Source organism: Poecilia formosa, unplaced genomic scaffold (assembly GCF_000485575.1).
Source record: "Poecilia formosa unplaced genomic scaffold, Poecilia_formosa-5.1.2 Scaffold28, whole genome shotgun sequence".
NCBI lineage: Eukaryota > Metazoa > Chordata > Actinopteri > Cyprinodontiformes > Poeciliidae > Poecilia > Poecilia formosa.
In genome coordinates, this window is record NW_006799967.1 from 3,526,196 (window position 1) to 3,549,480 (window position 23,285).

Here is a 23,285-nt window from a genome sequence, read left to right on the forward strand (position 1 = left end):
TGTCATGGAGACTTATTGACCCCCAAAGATTGGCGAGATAAGCTTAGTTCCTTGCCTTGTTTATCGCAATTCCCCTTGTTATAAACTTCTTAGTTATCACACAGACTATAGTTAGTAATATGTTTCAGATTTCCTTCTGTCTTGATTTCCTAACTTTTGACAATCACTCTTGACTTTTCCGTTTTGTTTCCCCATCTTACTTATTCCCTTATGGAACCAAGAAGACAGAAATGACTATATATGAATCTCTTAAAATGTTCTCTCAGAATAATAAATAAATGTTTCTTTAGTGGGAACTCTTGCTCCTGGAAATTTACCGGAAGCCTTTTTGCACATCTATACCAGGGTAGTCTTTAATTGCGATGAGGTGATGTTTACACTCTGCAAAGCCTCATTTCCTGTTAAATAATTGCTGTTCATGTAGCTTTTTTTTTTAATATATTCACCACAAATGAAATCATTCATTTCACCAGACTTGTGTTCTTTTCATATATCACTTAAGACGTCAGGTTTGTAAGCAGTGCCTTCAGGCATGGGAGCGCTCTGTAAGCATGAGTAGGCAGATAAGCTAAGCTCATTGTGTTATGGTGTCGTTTGTTGGATAACGATTCAGGAAAGTGCTCCAGGCCTTTGAGCTGCCAGCATAGGATGCCCTACTTCTAAATGTGATTTAGGCCCCTGTGTCTGTGTTTCTGTATTCATTCATCTCTTTTCTCTCATCTTCCTCCAGTGATCCTAGTAGAAAACCCGAAGGTGTCATTGGGGCCTGCCATAGCAATGCACAGGGAGAGCAGTGACTGACGTGCATGGCAGGCACCTATTGTTCTACACTATAATACTGCTACTTCCGGCGCCCACCTGAGGTAGCAGTATTTTATTGTAATTTGTAGGGTTTTTGGCTAATCTATAATCATGATAGAAGTTACATTTCTCTTTTCGGTTATTGTACAATATTTAGTAAAACTTGTTTACGGACACGCCGTCTGCTATCAGAGAGTAGAGGATCGTAATTATGAGTTTAATCTCGGGGAGCGACAGGAACACAGCGCAAGGCAGTGAATTAACATTTGCACAAACATTAGCATTTCACTGCCACCATTAGCATTAGCCTTTTCCCTTAAAAAAAGCTTTTAGTTATTTTTATTATTTATTAGCCACACTTAGTACACTGAATGGGGTAAGTCAAAGTAAGACAACATGCTAGTGATGCCCCACATGCTAATGACAGCATTTAGGCTAATGTTAGCAATTTGGCTCATTTTAATTTGTACACTAATTTCAACATACTGAGTGGCATAAGTCCATGTTAGTCTACATGCTTGTGACTCTCCACATGCTATTGAGTACATCTCAGCTTACTTTAGCATTGAGGCTAATTTGTAGCATCAGGACGCTGGGTTCCAACTGACGGGCAAACTGTGGCAGGCCCCGTTTAAATTTCTTCAGAGATTTTCTAGTTCTCGCTGTTGCTCAGCTTCCCCACACTGCTTTTTTTCTGAACTTTATAGCTCTCTCTCTCTCTTTGTAAAACTTTTGCTCTCCTCCTCCTCACACAGGTTTGTGTTCATTTAAACATGCATGAAGTTGATGAGCTTTAAAAGCTTCAAGTTCAAATCCCTGCAGACATCCTGATGTCAAAATTTCCATTAAACACTTACCTACACAGAGCTGCTGTAGCTCAAACAACTCCCTGCTTAACACTTGGAATGACTAAATACCTTTCATCTGGTTATCAGTCGTTCCATATAAGTCAATCATTTTTCCCCCCTATGCCAGTGAAACCTTGGAATATGCTCCTGTTTATTTTGTCATATGTTGCGTGATGGTAAAACTCTAAAAATTTATTTTATGTAGGTATTAGATATGGAATTAAAAAGAAAAAATTTGTAAGAAATTAGAAGATTTTTGAGTTATAAAAGTTTATATGTGTTAAAGAAATGCATTTCCTTCTTCGCTCCACTTAAACAGTTTAACTGACTCACAGTATAAGTTATATGAGCTTATCATTTCTGGCAAGAGAAGTAGTCAAGAATCCAGCCAGAATTATGAAGCTTGTTGTTGGTTACAAAGAGTGTGTGATTTCTTTGTAACTTGCAAAAAGATATCAGTCTAAAAATGAGTGGGGTTGTATGTGTTTTTGAGTCAGCATTTATGATTTTGAAGTTGTGTGAATTTGAATTTCCCAGGATTAGAAATCTTGTTCTCTGTAGTCAGTTGGTTTTTCTCTTCTCTAATGTCACAAAGTGAATGATAAAGCACAGCTAATCCTAAACTTTCTAAGCTGTGTGAATGAAATTTTCGTTGACCCAATGACGAGGTTGAGATTGTCATTCTGTCATTCAGTTTGGCCCATCCTTTGGTCACTCTGTTATCTGCATACGGCATGATTTTTAAGGAAAACATAGACTGTTGTCTAAAACTTGCATCTGAAAACTGTGAAGTTTATGTTGTAGAAAGTCTTCTAGTGCTATTCGTGCACTGAGCTCTACTGCAGGGAACGTTTACCTCTGTTCTTCCTTTTCATTGTTATCTCCTCTCATTACATCAGCCAATCAGGGCAGAAAAAACTGAATGAGTAATGAGAGAGGAGACCTGAATCATATTTGCCGGATACATTTCCGTGTTACCAAAGTGGAATCTGTTTCTCCCAAAATCTCTGCTTTCATGTTTCCTGCTAGAACCTTAAAATATCTATTTTTTTTATCCCAATTGAATCTAAGTTTAGTCTTTTCCTGAGATTGAAGATTTTTTTTTTCCAGCTAAACATGGCAGCATTCGTCCTTGGATTAAATTCCCACGCCAGTCTTGGATGCAAGGTGTTGACAGCAGCTGTAGCGATGCTCAGGTCCCAGGATACTTAGAGCCATAATTTTATTTGAGGCTAAATATCTAAACAGCTGTTGGTTGACTCACCACACTGTACTTAAAAAAACTGGACTGTCTTCAGATGATTGAAACGTCTAACTCCATAAAGGTCATTCGCCAACACGAGGCGGTAAACACAGAAACACTGATGCTGGTAAACAACTTTGTTACAGTGAGCACATTTTCAAGCTGACCTTTAAATTTAGCTGATCTCATGGTGCGGATGTAGAACCTTTCTCTTGCCTCGTGGTAATAACAGGAAAGCATCAGAGCGGTTGTCCCGCTTATCACTCTGCATCCCGAGTCCTGCACATCTCCAGAAAGTCCTTTGATTCTACACCAAAGACATTTATCTAGCTTGATCCCTTCGAATGTCTGTAATCTGCTGCTGTGTTTGTGGATGGGAAATCGGACGCCCTCAGAGGGCCATCAAATGCAAACACAAAGAAAATAACTTGACTCTTTCAACTGACTGAATAGAGTTAGTTGATCCAATCGCTTTTTGTGCCAATCCGCATCCTTTTTTTTTTGACACACTGTAGTTCAACTTTATCATTCTTTCAATAAAATGTAAGTAGCACAGAAAAATAAGGTGCCACTTTATTTGAAGGGGCTTGCCTGACACTGTCATAACATGGCATAACACCTGCTATGAACATGGAGCCATAAACATTCATAAAGTTTCAACTTTGCATTAAAAGTGTCATTATTTACCGAATGACACGTCATGACAATGATCATAACCATTCATCAAGACTCCTTCATGTTCAGAACAGGTACTATCATGTTTAGGACAGTATTATGTCAGTCTTCTGCACACCCCTTCAAATAAAGTGTTACCAAAAAGAAAGATACTCCAAATCCATTGATCCATCAAATGTCTCCCACTTATCTGAAGTAACGCTGAGTTCCTGCAGTTCATTCTGTGGGGCTCGCTGTGGGTGTGCCGCAGGGTCTCGTTCCAGTAAGACGCACCCAGAGGCAGGTCTTAGCAAGGTAATATCCAACACTTATTTTGAAAGTGAAAGCACATTGCTCAATTTGTGTAAATGTGCGATAGTAGGCAAGATATTGGGGATTTGCAGTATCAAGTATCCACCAATCCATTGTCTCACTTTTCCAAGACATCATTGAGGATCCAGAAAGGAATATTCTTCTACGAAGTGACACTTTCCAGCTCAGTCAGGAGGACCTTAAGGCATTTCTAGACTTATTTTGGGTATATAGGCCCCCCAACATGTTCTGGTTCTGCCACTAGGATTTACCTGCACAACCTCAAAGTAAAGGCATGCAGATATCCCAAACACCCTCAGCAATCCCCCATTTTGATCCCCTTTTTGCCTCAATCCATCTAACTATCGTCTGCTTCATCTTATCACCATGTTGTCAACAAGACACTTGAACTGCTACAGTTGAGACAAAGGCTGAGCCCTGACCTGGAGGAAGCAATCTACTAAATATTTCTGCAAATATGTCACATGTACGCATATTTAGACTGGAGGCTTTAAAAAAGGCTGACTATGACAGATTATGCTCAACATTCTGCTACTGAATTGAACAAGTGTTTCTGAGTGTTTCACAGATTCAAACTACTTGTGGTTGAGGTCTTTGAACGCCTCATGGCCTCTCGAAGCCTCTTTTAATGGGCTTTTCGCAGCAAATTTGGAAGTGAGTCGCAGATGGTGCCCCAATTCACGCCCAGTGTTTGACCCCCTAAGACAGGGTTAGCGTGTGCTGAGGCACTGACCTTATGAATGTCATTGTGCCAAACGTTATTAAAAATCTTTTTGCCTTTTGTCTGTTTCCCCAGCTTGTCCCGGTTGAGCACCCTTCACCTCACATGTCCGTTGAGTCTTATCTTTTCCTATTTCTTGTCTTGTGAAGGTTTCCATGTTAAGACCCAGACGTGTTTGCCAACATGTTTGCAGATTTCTGCATGCAAGCCATTTCTTGTTGGTCCTTGGTGATCTTTAATCACTCATCTAAGTACTGGAATTAAGATCATAATCCTTGATTGGTCTATTTATTTCCCAGCAGCTTATCTAAGTTGTCTGGTAACACAATGTATCATTGCTCATGATTGTGTTATTACTGCTGGAACTGCGGATTAGTTGCTCAATGGTGCGGCTCTGAAAATGCCAAAACACAACGGTTGATTTCAATAGTTGCGGATCAATGCCTTATCTTGAAAGAAATTGTCACATTATTGAGTTCATACTTGTGTAAAGCATTAGGTTGCACTGTATGGTACAGATGTGTGCTGGTAACAGTTGTCGTTCCGTAGGGCAAGGGGATTTTAGCGACTATGATCTGACAATGTTTGTCCCAGTAATCCTATTAATCTCATTGTTGCTTCGAAAGGATACAATGACCATGTATTGCACCATGCATTGTTTCATATTTCATTTGCCTTTATACTCATCACATTTTCGTAAGACGTTTAGACACAGTTTGTTTTGTGATTTAACTAGCGCATTGTTTCACACTTCCATCTCTAAAAGCTTTAGTAAAAATGAGAATCGGCTTTAGTGGCCAAGACTGTGAAAATAAAACAGGAATTTGACTTCAGTTCCATGTTGCTCTCAATTATTTAATTTGAAATCAATTGAGTTTAATTGTAACATTAATTTCAGTTTTTTGGGGGGGCCTCGCCGGGTTGGTATTTACTCTAAAAAAAAAAAAAAAAAAAAAAAAAAAAAGTAAACTTGTTTTTGTAAGCACATTTCACTTGACTGTAAAGTTTTCTCGTGTTCTGACCTTCACAGGAAATGAACACGAGGCATTGTGTCTGTTTCCGTGCACTAAGACACTCACAAAGCATGCAGAGTTTGCTCAAAAGATCACCAAATTTTCCACCAGTTACTGTTTTAGGCAAAAAAGAAGACAGATGACCTTAAAAACTGTTTTATATTGGCTTGATATGAGTCTGTAAAAAGCACAGCTACTTCCTCATTGTGGATCTTGGTTTGTTTGAAATATATGTTGGTGTTATTAAACTTTCATCTCACTAGACGTTAGAAACTGTCGAATTGATTTAGCATTGGTAACATTATCAGGCTTATGTCAGCACTGATTACTTTTATTTTCAGTTTTTATTATAGATACCAACGTCAACCCCTTGCAAACTTCTCTCTTGTTTGTTATTAGAAGCAAGTTTCTGGCGTCTTCAGGTTGTTCTATTGTACTTCCTCCGTGCCCCATGTGACCAGCCCAAAGTGGCTGCCGTCAGCACTCTGGGACTGGCTGTCCGTTTGCTGGGCCACTCAGCGGTTCATTCAAGCGTTGGTCCATTCTCACTCCAAGGGCGTCATTGCCTTCGGAGTGCCTGCCTGGGTCTGCAGCGGGGCAAAGCTGATTACTCTGACAAGATCTGAAACTGGTGGTTTGCCAGAGGGGCTCCATATTCAGCTTGGTTCTCACAGGTGTTTATAAGTGACTCAGTTTGACACCAGAACACACCGGACAGATAAATGTGCTCAGGTCACATTTATCTGTTTTTCTTTTTCTTTTTTTTTTCTTTTTTCTCTCTCTCTCAGATTTATGAGGGCATTTCTTTTGCTGCATTTGCTTGTTATTTACACAAAGTTTTCACGTCTTTGTTTAATAAATAAATGGCATTCATATACAGATTTGTTACTTTCATTAAAAAAAACAAAAAAAAAAAAACAACTTGCTATACCGGGTCATAAAGACTAAGGTCATGATCAGTGGTGAAGGTCGAGGTCATTTTTCCTCTCACGCTTTTCTGTTCACTGATGACGAAAAAGTGCCAATTCACTCTGAAGGTTTGTTCATCTCCGCTGTCATGGGAATAATTCAGCCCCTCCTGCATGGCCAGCAGGAAAATTAAATTCATCCGAGACTAGCAGAGCAGCTGTGATCAAAGCTCGGCTTTTGTTTTTTAAATTTTATTATCTTTATTTCATTGAACTTCTGGGAAGCAGTTGCTTGAGTGGGTTTATTGTGAAGAAAATGAAATGCACTTATAGCAAATGAAATAATCATGAACCGAATGATTTATAGGGTACATGTTGACCTGCAAGACTTTGTTTCCATCTTTCTAGGTTCAGATGGTGGGCAGTAGCCCTGTCACTTCTGTTACCCACAGTCAGCTCCTTGTAAACTGAATTGCGGGGGAAAAAAGCATTGAAATTCCCTGGAACTCCCCAAATCCTTGGGATTATAATGAAGGGGTTGCTAGGCTGCGATCTATAGGGCCTATTGTGGGTTCCTATATGGATTTAATGGTTGAACAGGGAGCATCGGTGACCCACATTGCACCCACATTCCACTGTTTTCCATTCGGTCTCTTGGCACTTTTCCCCCCGGATTTCTCTTTCTGTGATTTGCTGTTGCTAAATCCGCCTGTTTTATCCAATTTAGAAATGTCCATTAGCAGCACATGTGGACCCTCACTAGTCCTTTCTCAGCTTTACCCTTTGAATTTCTCTCAAGCAAGACCTCTCAAAGACAAACGAAGTAACAATGACTGTAAGACTCAGTGGCCTGTGATTAAGAGGTTGTTGGCAGCGTCAGATTAGAGCCAAAGGGTTTATTTACCGTAGCTGCAGCAGAACCACTTCAACCTAATGGGAGGCTTGTTCACGCAGTTGCACTTGGGAAAATTTATTGATTGATTTTTAGTAAAATTTTGATCTGAGTTATGGCTACTGCTGCTTTCTACATTACACTGTAAAAGCAAATATTCTTAATATTAAACCCTTAATGCCATTGGAAGGTTTGGTTCTACTGGGCAGTGCTGTGGTACTTTACCAGGACGAAGATGACTCTTCACTCAATGGCTACTTTTTGGTGTGAACCAAAGTATGGGTGAAATATAAAATAGCTCTTTCACTAACTGAGAAATTTAAAGCTGTTAAACCAACAAGAACTAAGAGTCATGAAATGGTTGCCATGGCAAAATACAGGAATTGGAGTTACATAGCATTCACAAATCAGGCATAGATATTGGGTCACACATGTGACCGAGTTAATTTCCATTGTTTCGACCCATTTGATTGGGTTTTTGACAATTTCCAGCAGAACTTTTCCTGACTGCCTGAAGAGGTAACCGTCCATTTGAATCAGGCATGTTTGAGTAAGTCGTTATGCAAAGCATGCAGAGCTGCGGGCCCTGAAGACTAGGTTTGGGAAGCACTGCTGGTGAATGCACTAATGTGGAAATATCGTTCCTCACATCAACATGAGACACTTGGAAGGATTTTCCACCTCAACCTGGCTAGTGCTAAAGCTAATTATTAAAATAAAACAATCAGTTTGGTTTTCCACAACCAAAAAAAATCCCAGTTACATCTGTTTATGTCTTGTCTATTAAATCACTGGTTTTATTTTACATTTTGTGGAGGACTGGATCGCGTTCAGACACTTTAACGACTCAAATTGGATTGCTTATGACATTAACTCTCCAAAAAAGGACTAATGCAACTGTCTTAATTTATTAACAGCTGTAACTCTCAGGAATAATGCATCATTAGTGTCAGCTTTGGTTGCAAAAGATTGCATCACATATGACACAATTTGGTTAAACATGCCAGTTTAAGGATGCAAGATATATTGGCACTAACATCAATATCATGTTGAGGCAACAAAAGGTGTTTGTGAATGTTTGGCAGCCCGGCTGATTTCTGATCAGTACCAACAGTGCTGAAAAGACGAGCCGCTTTCGGATCATCCTTTCATTCCATGACCTACACGTGTTTATTTCACAGTGGAACCCACTGGTAGGTCCTGACATGGACTAGAAACCAGTATCACACCCCATATTCACCTCTGGGGGGCAGTCATGAGCATGCATCCATTATGAAGTGTAAGGGGTAATTGTTGCTCAGCAAAATCCGATGCAGGCAAAGACATGCCGCGCACATTTAAAGCATCGGAAACATTTGGACAGCAGGCAAGCAGGACGGCCACGAGGCAGAAATAAGCTACTACAAGTTGTTTTTTTAAATTTGCTTCAGAATGACAAATAGAAACAGAATGGTCTCCTGTTAAATGTTTGTGTCTCTTTTTAAACTGCCAGGCCATAACTCATAACCCAGGCCGCTGTAATGAGAGCCAGTTTTCTTTCCTCACTCAGTGCACACAACGGCAATCACCATTCTCTTTGACACTTTTCATAATACATTGTAGAGAGGAGCAGCGATGGAAATGCATCAAAAGACTGATGAGGCTGACGGCCCTAATGGTGTCAGCCAGCATTTGAAATAAATACCCCCAGTCTGTTTCCACTAAGCTCCTGCACTCATGTACCACAGCAAGAGTCACTTCCGTGGGTTTTGGGCTCAGTTTGCGGCTTTTGCACAAATCTTTTAAAGAGAGCAATTTAGAACTTGAAGCCAAAGTCGTTTGCATGCCTGTAATTACCACCCTAAATATTTTTATTGCAGTTCAGAGGGTTTCTTTAACTGTCACAGTGGAGTAAGCAGAGCTTAAACCTAGCATTTATTTCTTCATGGGTTTGCTGACGTTATTTACAAAAAAAAAAAAAAGAAAGAATTATTTAACCTTTATTTTACCAGGATAAAAACCCATTGGGATTAAAATCCTCTTTCTCCTTCATCTGATGCCGATTGCATTCTTGTTGTTTTTACACTATAATTGCATCAGAAGCATAAATATTTAACAAATGTTTGCACTTAAAAAATGATAAAAATTTCATACTTTCAGATGCAATTTGAAAATTGAATTTTGCTTCTGCGTGATGTTGGAATGAAGCTTAAATTATGGAAAAGCTGCGTTTTTGTTCTGACACAAATACTGAAGCAAATTCAGACACTATAATAGCAACATTAGCCTGTTTGAAAAAGACACCATGTTTTACATTTCATTGCTGTTGCTGACTTCAGACCAGGCCACAGAGCTGGTACAGCTTTGAGGGTTTACATAACATTAACATGGTGAGGGTTAACTTTCATATGAAAACCATTTAGCAATTTTACATTGATGCTATTTGTTGTTGTTTCTCCCCCTGTGGCTAAAATAACCACTCTTGGTTTTGGGACATTGAAACATTTTGTTGAAAAATTTGATGTTGGAAACTTTTTATAAGATGCCAAGAGACTTGGAGAGACGAAGTTCATGAGTCAAACTTTGGGATGTGAGGAAATCCTCAAATCAAAAAGGGGGATTTATAAGTGGCATACTTGATGAAAGAGCAGGAAAATTGTTTAAAGTGCAAAGGATACAGATCAAAGGTTTCCCCCAAAGCACTGCTTGCATTAAAATGTTTTTTTTTTTCTTTACACTCAGATTCTTAATAGATTGATGTTTCTGTCATCTTTTTTGGAAGCTGACACCACAAACAAAACTGATTATTCTGAATTAGGTCAGCTCATTAGCAGCTCCAGGTAAAGAACCGGATCAGCACAGGAAGTGTGTTTTTCATTGGCTTCATCAGCTTCCAGTAATAAAGACAACCGAATCTGAATTTCACTTTTGAAACTTTCCTTTTCATCTTACGGTAACAGCACTTCACTTCTCGACATGTTAGCTCTCCCTTTTACTCCATTTTAGTGTCTCTGGTGTGTTTCTGCTTCTCCCCTCCTATTTTCCGTTTAATCAGCTCTCCCAGGACTCAGGTCTGGATAATTAGCGACTGAAACTTTAATCACCATGGATTCAGGCCAGGGAGAGCCCAGCTTTTAAAGCGGACACAGGCAGATGATGAACATGCAAGCAAAACATTGTGCAGCTACAAAACTGCTTTGGTAAATTAAGCCATTTATTTGCTCTCAGTCTGTTCAAACAGAGTGTGCATATCCAAGCGTTACACAAGAAAACAGAACAATAGCCGTCTCTAATGGCTTCTGACGGGCCTTGTTGACATAATGCTGAGCTAATTGTTGCATAGCAGCATCACGCGGCTGAATGGGAAGGTTGCGTTCCCAGGAGATCCATTGATGATGATGATGATGATGATGGTACCCCGCCTCTTTTGTCAGTTCTTCTAACCTCCAATCATCGCTTTTATTCTTCATTCTTATAGCGGTCGTGGTCTCCGTGATGACATTTGTTTTATTTCGCTGCAACATCTCATTTGCATAGTAAAGCTCCTGGGGAAATTATTCACACTGATGCAGCACAGCCCAACTGTTTATTGCACATTTTAACATACAGTACATACAGTATGTGTGCATAGCACCTGTTAATTATAGCACCGGCTATTCTCCCAGACACAACGCCTGCCGCAACAACAGATATCCAACAAGGCCCTGCAGACGCCGACAGTTTTCATGACTTACTTCCTTCTTTCAGATTTTAAAAAGCAGTCTGTCATTGGAAATGTTATGAAATAGTTGACAAGAATATTGCATTTCCATATGCTTTATGTAAGATGCATTTATTTTAAAGTCCTGAAAAAATGTTGTGAACTAAGCCATGCATAGTTTTTGTTGTGAAAGAACTGAAATCAAAATTGACAGTTTTGGACATCACAGTACAGTGCAAATTTACCAAGTGAGACTTTTCCTTTTAAAGCTACTGTAGATGGATCGGCTGTATATGTCACATCTGATACCGAGCCTTCAAATTTGGCTTTTATTGTCATTTCATAACATTTACGATACAGCAGTTTTGTTTTTTTTTTTGTTTGTTTTGTTTTCCTTTGGAGATCAGAAAGGTTGTCGGTAGCAGTATGACTATATTGCCATTGTCATAATCAGTGTAAAGCCAAAAAGTGGCAGGCAATTAAGCAGCCACTTAATCTTAAAAATAAATTAAAAGCGTCCCTGTCTTTTTAAGTTGTGGGTTTTATTTCAACAACCTCCAGTTGCATGTCAATGTGCCCCTAGGCAAGGCACTTTACCCAAGTAAAGCTAGCTGACAGCTAGCAACAGCAAATTACTGTATTGTCCACTATCACCTCCAAAAGTGACCATCAAACTATTATGTAGCTTGATGTGATATTGCAACTAAATTACAAATTGATGGAATTAAGGTCACAACGGCTTCAGAAGAAATTCTGTTTTGAAAACCCAGCCTTATCACACACAGGCTTTTTGTTCTTAAAACAGCCATAGCGACTGATAATCACCTTTTATCGCCATTTCAAGTAAAACAAAACAAAACAAAAAAAGTTTGAAGCTCCTTTTAAAACCTTTTTAGCTGTAAAGATGCAGGTTATATCTTCCCTCTAGCCACTCAAACAAACAAACCCTAGCAAACGTTGTTAAAAGTAGTTTTGAGAGTTCAGCCAAGAATATGGGCCTGTTTTTTTTTGTTGTTTTTTTTTTCCCAGCAGCTCGCCTTTTAACTGGAGGATTTTATCCTTTTGTTGCAAAGTGTATTCACTTGTTCTAAAACTTTAGTTTGGGTGTGCAGGTGTTGCAGCAGAGGCAGTGCATCATGGTTAATATTTAAGGTCCACGCTTTTCATCTTGCTCTTGTACTGATGCTCCCTGGTGTAATGCACATTCCCACTCTCTTCATGAGCAGCTTGGCTACCACTTATGTTGATACACACATAGATACACACACTCGCTAGTTTCTCTCTGTCCAGTTTTTTACAACGAAGCTAAGACATTGACTTGCTGCTACCAGCAAACAGGAGAAACATGAGAACAAACCGACCTCTCATCACATTAAATACGTGTTCATTAAATGCGCATTCAGCAGTCTAGTCCCCAAGCAAAGCAGCCTCCTCTCAGCTGAATTGGACCGGCTTTAGCTCTTGTTTTCCGATAGTCCCCCTGTACGCCTTCCTGGATTGCAACTAGAAGGAGCCTAAGTGCTTCTTGTTTAAATTGGCCGCTGATTTGAGGCGACGGAGCAGACATGCAAGGTGCCTCAGCAGACCTTGAGGCTAGCTGACGAGAGGGAAACGTGTTAAGTGCATGCACAGCTTTTGTTTTGCACTAAGCAAGCACAACAAGGATAATCACACGGCTTGGATGGTTCACTTTACTAGATGAGAAAACATTAGGTAGCTCTAAAGCCTCTTTTCTTATGAGATTTTTGTGAAAACAACTCAGTTTTCTTAGCAAAAATATTATTTTGAAGTGTTTGCTCTCTTGATTGATCTCCTGGCAAAACCAGGATTTTACTCTGTCCAGTAAGAAGTGTTGGTGTCAATGTGTCCAGGTCTAGCAAATGCCTGCTTACAAAAGTATGGTGCCTTTCCCACTAACAGCATACACTCTAATGTGTTTTATTGGGATTTATGTGTCAGACCAATGCAGAACTACAAAGAGGAAGGGATAGATTTGTGTTTATTCCCCTTTACTCTGGGGCCCCTAAAAAGAACGTAGTGCAACCAACAGTTTTCCTGTGTTGATAACTCGCACCTATTTTGATTTTCTTTTCCAGTACGAATTCAAAGCCAAGAACATCAAGAAGAAGAAGGTCAGCATTGTGGTGTCTGTGGACGGAGTCAAGGTGGCACTGAGGAAAAAGCAGAAGGTCTCACATCCCCGGAAAACTCTATTAGTTGAAGTTATAACTCTGTATCTATGTCTGACGATGCTGATTTCTGTCTTACACAGAGAAAAGAATGGACATGGGATGAGAACAAGATGTTGATCATGCATGATCCAATATACAGGTAAGCTGAAAACTCAATTGTAGATTAAAGATCTCCTCTTATGGCTTTACATAGTTGGTCAGAAACATAAAATGACCTGGACCTGTTACTGTAAATAATATGCCAATACATAAATCTGGAGTGTCTATTTGCATTCATCCCTCCCTGAGTTATTTGATTGAATAATCCAGTCTTGTGACTGGATTTTGACCATTCGTTTAAATATCAATCGGATTGGATGGAAAGGATTTCTGAACTTAATATTTTTTATGTCTTACTGTAGCTTCTGAGTGAGATTTAGATTTGAACTGGGCATGCATGAACATGATCTAATCTAACCCAGTGTCAATCCTCAAAGACCTTAAACTGGGACCAACTTGCAGGCTGAACAGGATTATGTTTTTTTTGTTTTTTTTTATGTAAAGTGAAAAAGTTAAACTTTTCCCACTTTTCCTCACTGTTGGTTAAGTCATTATTATTAGTGACAATTTAAAAGTCAGTGCCAACGAGCTTTGTGGATCATCTTGACGATTTTATTTCACTGATGACTTCAGACTGCTGTCATCATTTGCAGGATTTTCTATGTATCGCATGACTCCCAGGACTTGAAGATCTTCAGCTACATTGCAAGAGACGGCTCCAGTAATTCATTCAGATGTAATGTCTTCAAATCTAAAAAGAAGGTACAGTTCGGTCTATTCCTCAGTAAGTGCAGATTGCAGAGAAATCACACCTTTGGGTGCTTATTGATGGGACAAAAATGGACGATGCTCTGTCAAGATGAAAACCCACAGGCTGCAGAAGACTGCAGTATATGGAAATCACCAAAATACTGAAAAACTGATAAAAATTGCTAATTAAAAACACCATATGCAGTCTAGTTATAAACTATTTGCCCATTTTTTTCCTTTCTTGTTTATGATGTGTTTCTTTTTGAGATCTTTTATCCTGTTTATGTTGTTTATGTATTTCCATTGTAATTGTCTGGCAGTCATCAGATGTCGGTACCTCTAGTGAATTTGAACCAAAAAATGTGATTAATCACGTCATCCAAACCCATGTTGGTTTGGATGGCTCTTTTAAACAATTAAATAAAGTCATTTGAAATCTATATATATTTATTTCTCTAATGTTATAATTATTTTCGATGATCCGAAACATTTTAGTTGGAGGAAAAAGGCAAAAATAGAAGAAATCTGTTAGGCTTAAATACTTTTTTTTCCACAGCACTTAATTTTCTTTCATTTTAATATTAGTTTCCTTTCGAAATTCATTTTCTGTTCATGGCGGTTCGGCTATCCATTTTGAGTTTTAAATTGGATCTTGAACTCAATTTTCATTGGCTTAGTTAATATTCACCCACTTAGAATTATAGCCTGCAGTGAATACAAACGAGCTGCACTAAAGGACGAGTACAAATGCACATTTTAGAAAACCATCTTGTCCTTTTCTTCTTTTGAGACATTCCTTTATGTCTGCCATACATTATCTTGGCTCAGTTGTTCCATATATAAGTGGTATTATATTCTTTTTGACAAAAAAAAAAAGATAACCGAATAGTAAAATGTGTTTCTGTGTTGCTTCTCTTTCGTGTAAGCAGCAGATATTCTGCTCACTTTTCTCCACGTTAGCTGTGAACTAACTCTTCCCCCCCTCTCAGACTCAGGCCATGCGTATTGTGCGAACTGTGGGTCAGGCGTTTGAGGTTTGCCATAAGCTGAGTTTGCAGCACGTCGAGCAGGAGCAGTACGCCGACGGACAGGCGGACGGCGATAGCGACAAGCCGATGGAAGAGCCCAGCAGCCACGGTGAGGACACGCTTTCTGTAACAGAGCACAGGAAAAACACATCGACGATGAGATCTCGTGAATCCCTTTGGGCTGAAAACTGTAATGCAAGGTGCTGTCTTCCGGCTGCCGGAAGATTAACTTCGTCTGGTGAAATTACCAGCGGAGGAGGAAAGGGACAGGAAAGCCAAGAAGGATTTATATTGTGGAGAGGATGACTGGAAATTCTTGGATGGGTCTGTGTGCAGATTGGTGAATGAGCTTCTCCACCTGCAGGCTTGTTGTTCTCTGAACTGACGCCGGCTGAAAGGCCGCCTAGCGAGGAAGAAGCCAGTACTTGAAATGTACAGAGCAGAGCAGCATCTAGTTAAAACACAACTCAGAATTTGTGCGAATCTAACAATAAAAAAATTAAAAAAGAGAGATTCTTTGCTGGAGACGTTTTATAATTAAAACAAACAAGAGACAGTTCAAAGCTGGGAAAAGTTGAAGTCTAACTCTGGGTTTCTCTCTTTAATTTGAAGGATTTGCTTTTGTAATGCTTACATAAATTCGTATTTTACGGATTTGTTTTCGTCACGCGAGAAAAGAAGTGCAGCAGTTGTCAAACTTGTGGATTATTTCATTGTGATGCCGGGCACCTGTTGGGAACATCTGACACAACATGTGGTGACACAATTAGCTCTCATCCAATTCACCATCAATGATTAATCCCGAATCTGTCAGCTCTGGCATCTACCTGCTGTTTGTTGGTGTGTCGATGATAACAATGAGCCCAAAGTTTCTTGTTTGTGCATAATTCGCTGCAGCGATCTGACCTGGATATGAAACCTCCTGGGGGGCGAGAGTCGACTTTCTGTTTCAGTCTCGGGCAGAAACGGAAGAAGAAGACTGAGATTAAAGGTGTTATATTTATTGCAACCTCGGAAGCTGTGGATTAAATTACTTTTCATTTCTTCAAACTCCAGCTGCTCAGTGGAACAAAACAGCAGAGAAAACCAAATGTCTTTAGATGCTTGGTTTATTTTGCGTCCAATTGTGTTTTATGTTATTTCAAATCTTAATTGCAGATGATTCTGCAAGAGAGTTGTTATTATAATTAATACACTGTGATACTAGAAACCAGACAATTTACGATTAACATAAGATTGATTGAATTACCATGCATTTATCATTACAAGGCACTTCAACCTCCAAATATTTGATTTCTGTAAGTAAATTTGACTGGGGCTTCTAAGATTACACTTCCATGCCTTATTGTAGGTGATGTCACCATCAAACCTTACCAGCTTTTTAATTTTGATCAATTATCCTACAGCAAAAGCACCGGTGCCCGGTAAAGCAGGATGTGGCACAAACTTAAGAAAACAACAGACCAGTTTCTGTGGGCTGAAACTCATCTGAGCTAATAACTGTAATTTACGCAGTGAGTCCGCAGCTCCCTGGGATCGAAAAGCTCTTCATCACGTCTGGATAAATTACTGTTTGCTCCAAGAATAGCTTTCAGCCGTCATGCCATCTATGTGTAATACGAATTTAATGAATAATTTACAGCCAGACATTTGCACGTATAGCACCTAAAGTGGAGTATTGTGTGTGTGCGCGTGTGTGTGTGTTTTTTTTTTCTTTCTCTACAGCTCGTAAACTCACAGGAAGTGAGCGGGATGAAGAGGACGAGGATACAGATGAAAGAGGGCGAAGAGGAAGAGGAGAAGGAGATCCTTCGATTGACGGTTTGCTGTGCGAGAAGGCAGTCGGAGAGATCCTGCAGAGCCTGGCTGAACTCAACGTGGTCAAACCAGGCCAGACAATCATGGTGAGAAGCTCAAGGACGCGCTGTCGCACCTTGAACCAGTAGAGCTACGTAAACTGAAATAAGAGCTGTGTCGTTCTGATGCTTCAGTATTAGCGGGTCTAACGTTTGTGCTTTAGAATTATGTGCTTTGTAAATTGAGCAGATAGTTGTAGATCAGTACTTATTTTACTGTATTTTCAGATACAACACATGGTCTTGGGGATTCAGTGTCCCTCTAAATGAATTGAACAATTTTTAAATCAGTTTTTAAAACGCATTTGTTTGCAGGCCAGCCACGGCAGCTCTCAGGTGCTCTCCAGGCAGTCAAGAGTGCACATTTTTAAAGATATGTGGCTCTACTTTAAAAGCAACAGAGCAATGGTCTGCCAAGGAAAATCCCTTTAGTCTGCCATAAAAATCCCTAGGAAGATATAACCTTTGCTGAGTTGTAGAACAAAGTAGGAAAACTGGCGACAGTAAAGTTTGGAATTGATTTTATGTTACAAACCATTTTAGTCTGCACTTAAAGCACTTAAAGACCCTGCTTCTAACAAAATGCCTTTAAAACTGTAGGCCAACTAAAAAATATAAATAAAAAAGATGTCACTAATGTAAACCTGCTGGAGAAACAACCCCTAAAAAGTATTTGCTCTCAAGAGAATTCAGCTAAAACTTAAACATTTTTAATATAGTATTATTATATTTGCTGTAGACAGTTTCAGCTCGTCTGTGGCTCTGCACCGAGTTTTATGTTGAACAGCCATGTAAAAAAGACTTGCAAAATGATTCGTACCCCTTGAACATTTCCCCTTTTTCATGTAGCAACAACAAACTACAGGTAATTTATTAGGGATTTACGTGGTAGAACAACACAAAAAATACACAGTTTAATCCTTTCCTGACTTGTGAACATTTTTTCAGTGCCGTGTCTTTGGATTTTGCACCTGTAACTCTGATATCCCTAAATAAAACCTATTGGCAGATGTTCCTGTAAACATGTGGCTCTTGTAGGTTCCTTTGCTCTCACTCTCCTGTCTAGTGCATCCCAAACTACCTGCATAAGGTTTAAGTAAATCTGGAGACTGTTCTGGTCAAGGTAGTTCTGGCACAGCTTGGCCTGTACATTCTGGTAGAATCACCTTTGAAGGCTTAATTAACCTTTTTAAGTCAATAACTTATATCTTGTTCCCTGAAAAAGACATATTTGTATAGGTATGTTCAGAATTGGTCCACCTACCTAATAACTAAGTTTAATTTTAATAAAACTGGAAGAATTGATGCGTTCTCAAACCTTTAACTTTTGCATTGTATGTCGTGTGAAATCTGGCAGTTGAGGTTAAATATATTTGTGTTTGTTTCCCAATTTTTGAACTCTTGTGACTTTCTCGCCAAGCTTTTTGTTTGCTTATTATGGTCTTTCGATCTTTTCCGTTGTCGTTCAGCTCTGAGTTTTCTTACAGAGAGCATCTGGCAGGTCCGTATTTCTCATTAGTGGGTAAATCTTGCAGTAAAATGAGTCATAAAGTTCATTTTTTGGTGTCAGATTATTCCCTTTGCACTTCCACCTCCTGTCAGTTCTGACGCCGGCAGTGTGAGGCAGCACAATCTTCCTGGTTTGAATGATTGCAGGTTTCCTGGGCTCAAGCTGCATTTTGCTTTTTTTTGTCGCTGCGGGATATTGACTCCGCTCCTGCAATTCAATGTCGGGTTTCGGCTTTTTGAGCGCAGAGCTTCCAGATGGCTCATTAAGCTTAGCAACTGTAGAGTATCTGACAAGATCGTTACCCTCAGCTCTCCATTGATTAATAATACCAGATAACGTTTGCACAAAACGCCTCGCTCCTTTAGTATCCGATAAATAGATCACATTGTATTTAAAGGTGTAAATGTTTGATGCGCTGACAGACGGGACGCCGTCCCTGTGGGAGATGGAATTATTACACTGCAAAAAGACAGGCAGGGATTAGTGCAGGGAACCTGAATATTCCTGCTCGCCTTGTGAAAAAAAAGTGGGGGGACACCTAATCCCAAAAACCCCCGTCTGCTCTCTTTGATTTCTCAGAAACGTCACAGTAATCCATCTGAAGGGTTCTCAAACATCTGCTCTGGAAGATAAGCAGAGAATCATGTGGGGATTGAACAATGAGATTTTGAAAACTTAAACGCTGTGATGGAAGTGATGCTTGTGTCAGACGTGGAGGTGTCACATGAGCGTGGGACAAATTTTGTATTTTATTTTTTTTCTCATATGGAAAAAAAATATTCTTCTGGAAATTAACATGGATTTCTCTAATTTGTGCCTCCTTTAGAGAGCTTTTGCTGCCTGACTTGGATAAAAGGTGGAATTATAACCTAAAACAAGGATTAGTAAAATTGTGTGGCGATAACTCAGGACTAGGATTTTAAATCACTGGCTGTTAAACATATGTTGAACAGTAAGTTATCCTAATTAGGACTTCTCACTGAGAACTCTGTGCATGTGTCAGACATTTGGCCTAAAGTTGTGGTTTTAGCACATCTTTATTTTATATAGACTAATTGGAAAATATGCTTTCAGGCTTTTTAAGGAAATGTCTTATGGTTGGTGACACTTATGTCATTTTATATATTTATATAATTTTTATATATATTTTTTCAGTAGGCTAAGGAGGCTGTGTTAGTATGAAACTTCTTAGTCATTTGCATTGAGCTTGCTTTAGTTTTTGTTGTGCTGTGTTTCCCTCTAGTGGTGGAATATGGGCATTACAGAATTGTATAGCCTCATTTTGTGTGCCAGCAGAAAGAAGAAGAGGTGCAAATATAGATCCCATGTGTTTTTGTGCAAGCATGTTCTCTCACTACACACTTATGTTTCTCAGCGGGATCCCAGACAATATGCTGATTTACTCGTTTTCTCCAGTCGTCTTGGCGGTGTGAAAGAAAAGGCTGGTCAGGTTTAGTGACTGCACTATTTCCTCAGGGAAAATGATGCTGCTGGAGATCATCTGGAAAATCACTTTGAAATTCCCGTGGGGTAAACCGGGAGAGGCACGAACCAGAGTATTCACGCGTACGATCTGAAACCGAGCCTGAATTGAGCCGTTTATTGTTATTAGACACAGCAGACTCTGCTGGCAGCATATCCAATAGTTGTGGGATTTGAAAAGAGAAGACTGAAAACCACTCATGATCTCCGTCTGTGTTTAATAATATTTGTCAGGACATCGACAGACGGTCCGTCTTCACTGTGACGTCTCAAGGCATCACTCCCAGCAGCCCTTGCTCTTCGTCTCTCACTCCACTGGCTTCTCAGCACTACCTGCAGCTCCTTCAGCAGCAGCTGCAGCAGCAACAGCAGCACACTCAGGTGGCCATTGCGCAGGTAGGACACACACACAAACACACACACACACACAGGTAGGACACACAGCGGCAGCCACATTCACTCTGCTTACTGTGTACAGTAGGAACAATTTAGCAATTCTGCTCTTTCTGGTTTTGGGATTAGAAATTTTGCATTAAGTGTAACCCTTGGGCTGAATAATAAATCAGTAATAATATATATAATGATAGAGACATAATCAATATCAGTAGATAATACTTCTGATAGAAGATTCAATAATTTCACTGAACTCCGATCCAAAAACCCACAGCATTCTGGGAGATGTAGGCAGACGAAAGACTTTAGCCACTCAACATCTCACAGCCAACTAAGCAAGGTGTGTGACATCAACTAACTCACTCAGTCTATGGTTACCTAGCAACAGCCTGTTGAGTAACTTGCCTGGCAGCAGTCACATGCCTCATAACTGCTTAAGAGTAAAAAAACAATGGCGTGGAGTAAAAACTTCAGACAAACCAGGAAAGGTCAGGTCACCAGTTTGGCAGTATTTCAGATATTTAAAACAGAAGAACGAATCAATAATTATTGATATTGACTAATTATGCAGCCCTGAGTCAAGAGGGATGCATGCATCTCTGAATGGGTAGTAATATTTTTGATGCTCCTGCAGAACCTGTGGCTCCAAGATTCAATCCAATCCAACTTTATTAATAGAGCCCTTAAAAAAACTGGAAGGGCATAAAATGCTGAACAATATAACAATAATCTGAACAGCAATAAGAAATAAGGGTCTGATGCATCCTCCTCCACTTTCTGTGTCGAAAACATGCCCAGTGGCATCTCTGTGCCGGTAACTTTAAAAGCCATCAGAATCTTTTGAGAAGTTGTTTAAGTCTTTCTTTCATTAGATGTTAGTCCATGTGCATCATCAGTAAGGACTTTCATTTTTTTTTTTATATCAAGAATCTGCCAGTTGAATCTGTTTAACCACTTGAAATCTTTCAGGTTTTATTTCACCTGCAATTATAAAACAAGCAGATGTTGATTTTATACCCATAGGGGGCAGCACTGAAACGAGAATAAGTACAGAAAATAACTAATGTCAATTAATTGAATCTTTGAAAGCTGCATTAAATTAATATGCATGTCAAAGTACCAAATTTCAGTCAGTCAGTATTATCAGATATTTACAACATTCCAGTCCTAGAGCCATAGAGCTCTTCTCTGGATGTGGTGGGAGGTGAGACGCAACAGGAGATCAGGGAAGATCATCAAATTGGCCATTTTCAACGGATAACGTTCACACGCAAGCACATTCGTTCTGCCTTTTGCTGTGGCTCCAGGTGCAGCTGCTGAAGGACCAGGTGGCAGCAGAGACTGCAGCTCGCATGGAGGCCCAGGCCCGCATCCACCAGCTGCTGCTGCAGAACAGGGACCTGCTGCAGCACCTGGCGCTGCTCGTGCAGCAGCTGAAAGAGATGGAGGGCCGCTCCCCGACGAGAGCGCAAGGAGAGCCGTCGCGACAGGACACTCAGGCTAACGGACACGGTAAGTGACCCGACGGACGACCGAAAGGGACAGCGGGAGTCTGTCGCGCAAACACTGTCAGGTCAGCTCCTTCAGCTGCTGCTGCCGTCGTCGCTCGCTCCCGTCTTCGCCTGCGGGTGAAGCAGACAGCAGCAACACAAGCCTCACTTGCTCTCTGTGGCCGCCTGCCGATTTGAAGGACGGGTTTTATTGGTGCAGGGGCTGTTTTAGGAGTCCACCCTTCCAAAGGCTTTTCCCTTAGTGCTACTTTCGGGATTCCACTTATCAGTTCAGAAGAGAAAGAAACTGTCCTCCAGGCACAAGTAAAGAGCAATCCCATAAATCCTTGATGACGGTCGGGGCTTTTTTTATTACTATTATTTTTGCTAAAAATATCTCTTCAGTGGAGGCACAGCCTTTCATTTTTCTCATAAGTAAACAAAAAGAATAAAAGCGGTTCTTTAGTGTATAATAAAAATGAAACAGAAGATGGTTATAGCTTCAAGCCGGGCAGTGTCCAAGCATTTTACTTTGAGCCGTTGTTTGAGTTGGAAGATTAGATTTTGAATTCACGTTTGTGCTATTGGATAGACTTCTGTCTCATATGCTTCCATCAACCTTCCAATTGCATTTATTAATTTAACATTTTTTTTTCAAAATATTTTGATGCAAGCCAAATGTCGGATTCATCCTGATCCAGCGTTTTAGGGAAGCCATGTTCATAAGATGCATTTTAGACAAAAAGAAACGTTAATCCAGTGTTTGACAGGAAAAACCTAATAAGCAATAATGCAAATACCATTCAAATATGGTTTAATGCTGGAGGCTGGTCTATGGTGTCTGTCATGTTGGATTTTTGTTAATGGTTTCAAATTAATTTATTTCACTTTCAAAGAAATTGTCTGTTCTTTAACAGAGTAGCATATTATTGAAACTAGTCAGCATCTTAAAAAAAAAAAAAAGAGCTGGCAAGGTTACACATTTAAAACCCAAAAGGAATATGATGAAAAACAAACATACTTTTCTAAACAAAATCATCATAACTAAAAACAATACTCAAAATAAATCAGTCCTGTTGTTTTCTGTAAAAAGAAGAAGAACGGATAGAATCTCTTTTACCAACAAAAGCGTGGCCTGATGGAACAGAAGGAAACAGAAAATCCTGAGATCGGCTCCAACTTGACTTTAAAGGTGGCTTCAATTGATTTTTATTTCTGGGGAAACCATGAATCACAACAACTACGTCCTGCTGTAAAACACACAAGATCTAGTGGAGGCAGTGTGCTGCTTAACCCAGTTTCTTGGTGGTCTTATTTTTAAGCGAGAACAGAGTCTTCTTGATAGAAACCATCCTTCAGATTGGCACAAAGACACAGCTCTAATGTAGACGATATCTGGCAAGGTGAGTGGCAACGTCCCCGTTGGGAATGTAGATGTCTCATGCATCCCTGG

The 23,285-nt window shown here is 39.8% G+C and overlaps 1 protein-coding gene across 2 annotated transcripts in view; it reads left to right on the forward strand.

The window, feature by feature from the left end:
- LOC103135922 (carboxyl-terminal PDZ ligand of neuronal nitric oxide synthase protein) overlaps positions 1-23,285 on the forward strand; it is a 54,373-nt gene that overhangs the window by 16,679 nt on the left and 14,409 nt on the right. For both annotated transcript variants that reach the window (XR_001661709.1, XM_007548944.2), the window contains 7 exons: positions 13,189-13,281; positions 13,365-13,423; positions 13,977-14,085; positions 15,063-15,210; positions 16,827-17,005; positions 20,184-20,345; positions 21,650-21,854. Coding sequence is in view for 1 of the 2 variants with exons in the window: in XM_007548944.2 (XP_007549006.1) it covers positions 13,189-13,281; positions 13,365-13,423; positions 13,977-14,085; positions 15,063-15,210; positions 16,827-17,005; positions 20,184-20,345; positions 21,650-21,854 (955 nt within the window). In the remaining variant the exon portion in view is untranslated. The remainder of the gene's footprint in view (positions 1-13,188; positions 13,282-13,364; positions 13,424-13,976; positions 14,086-15,062; positions 15,211-16,826; positions 17,006-20,183; positions 20,346-21,649; positions 21,855-23,285) is intronic.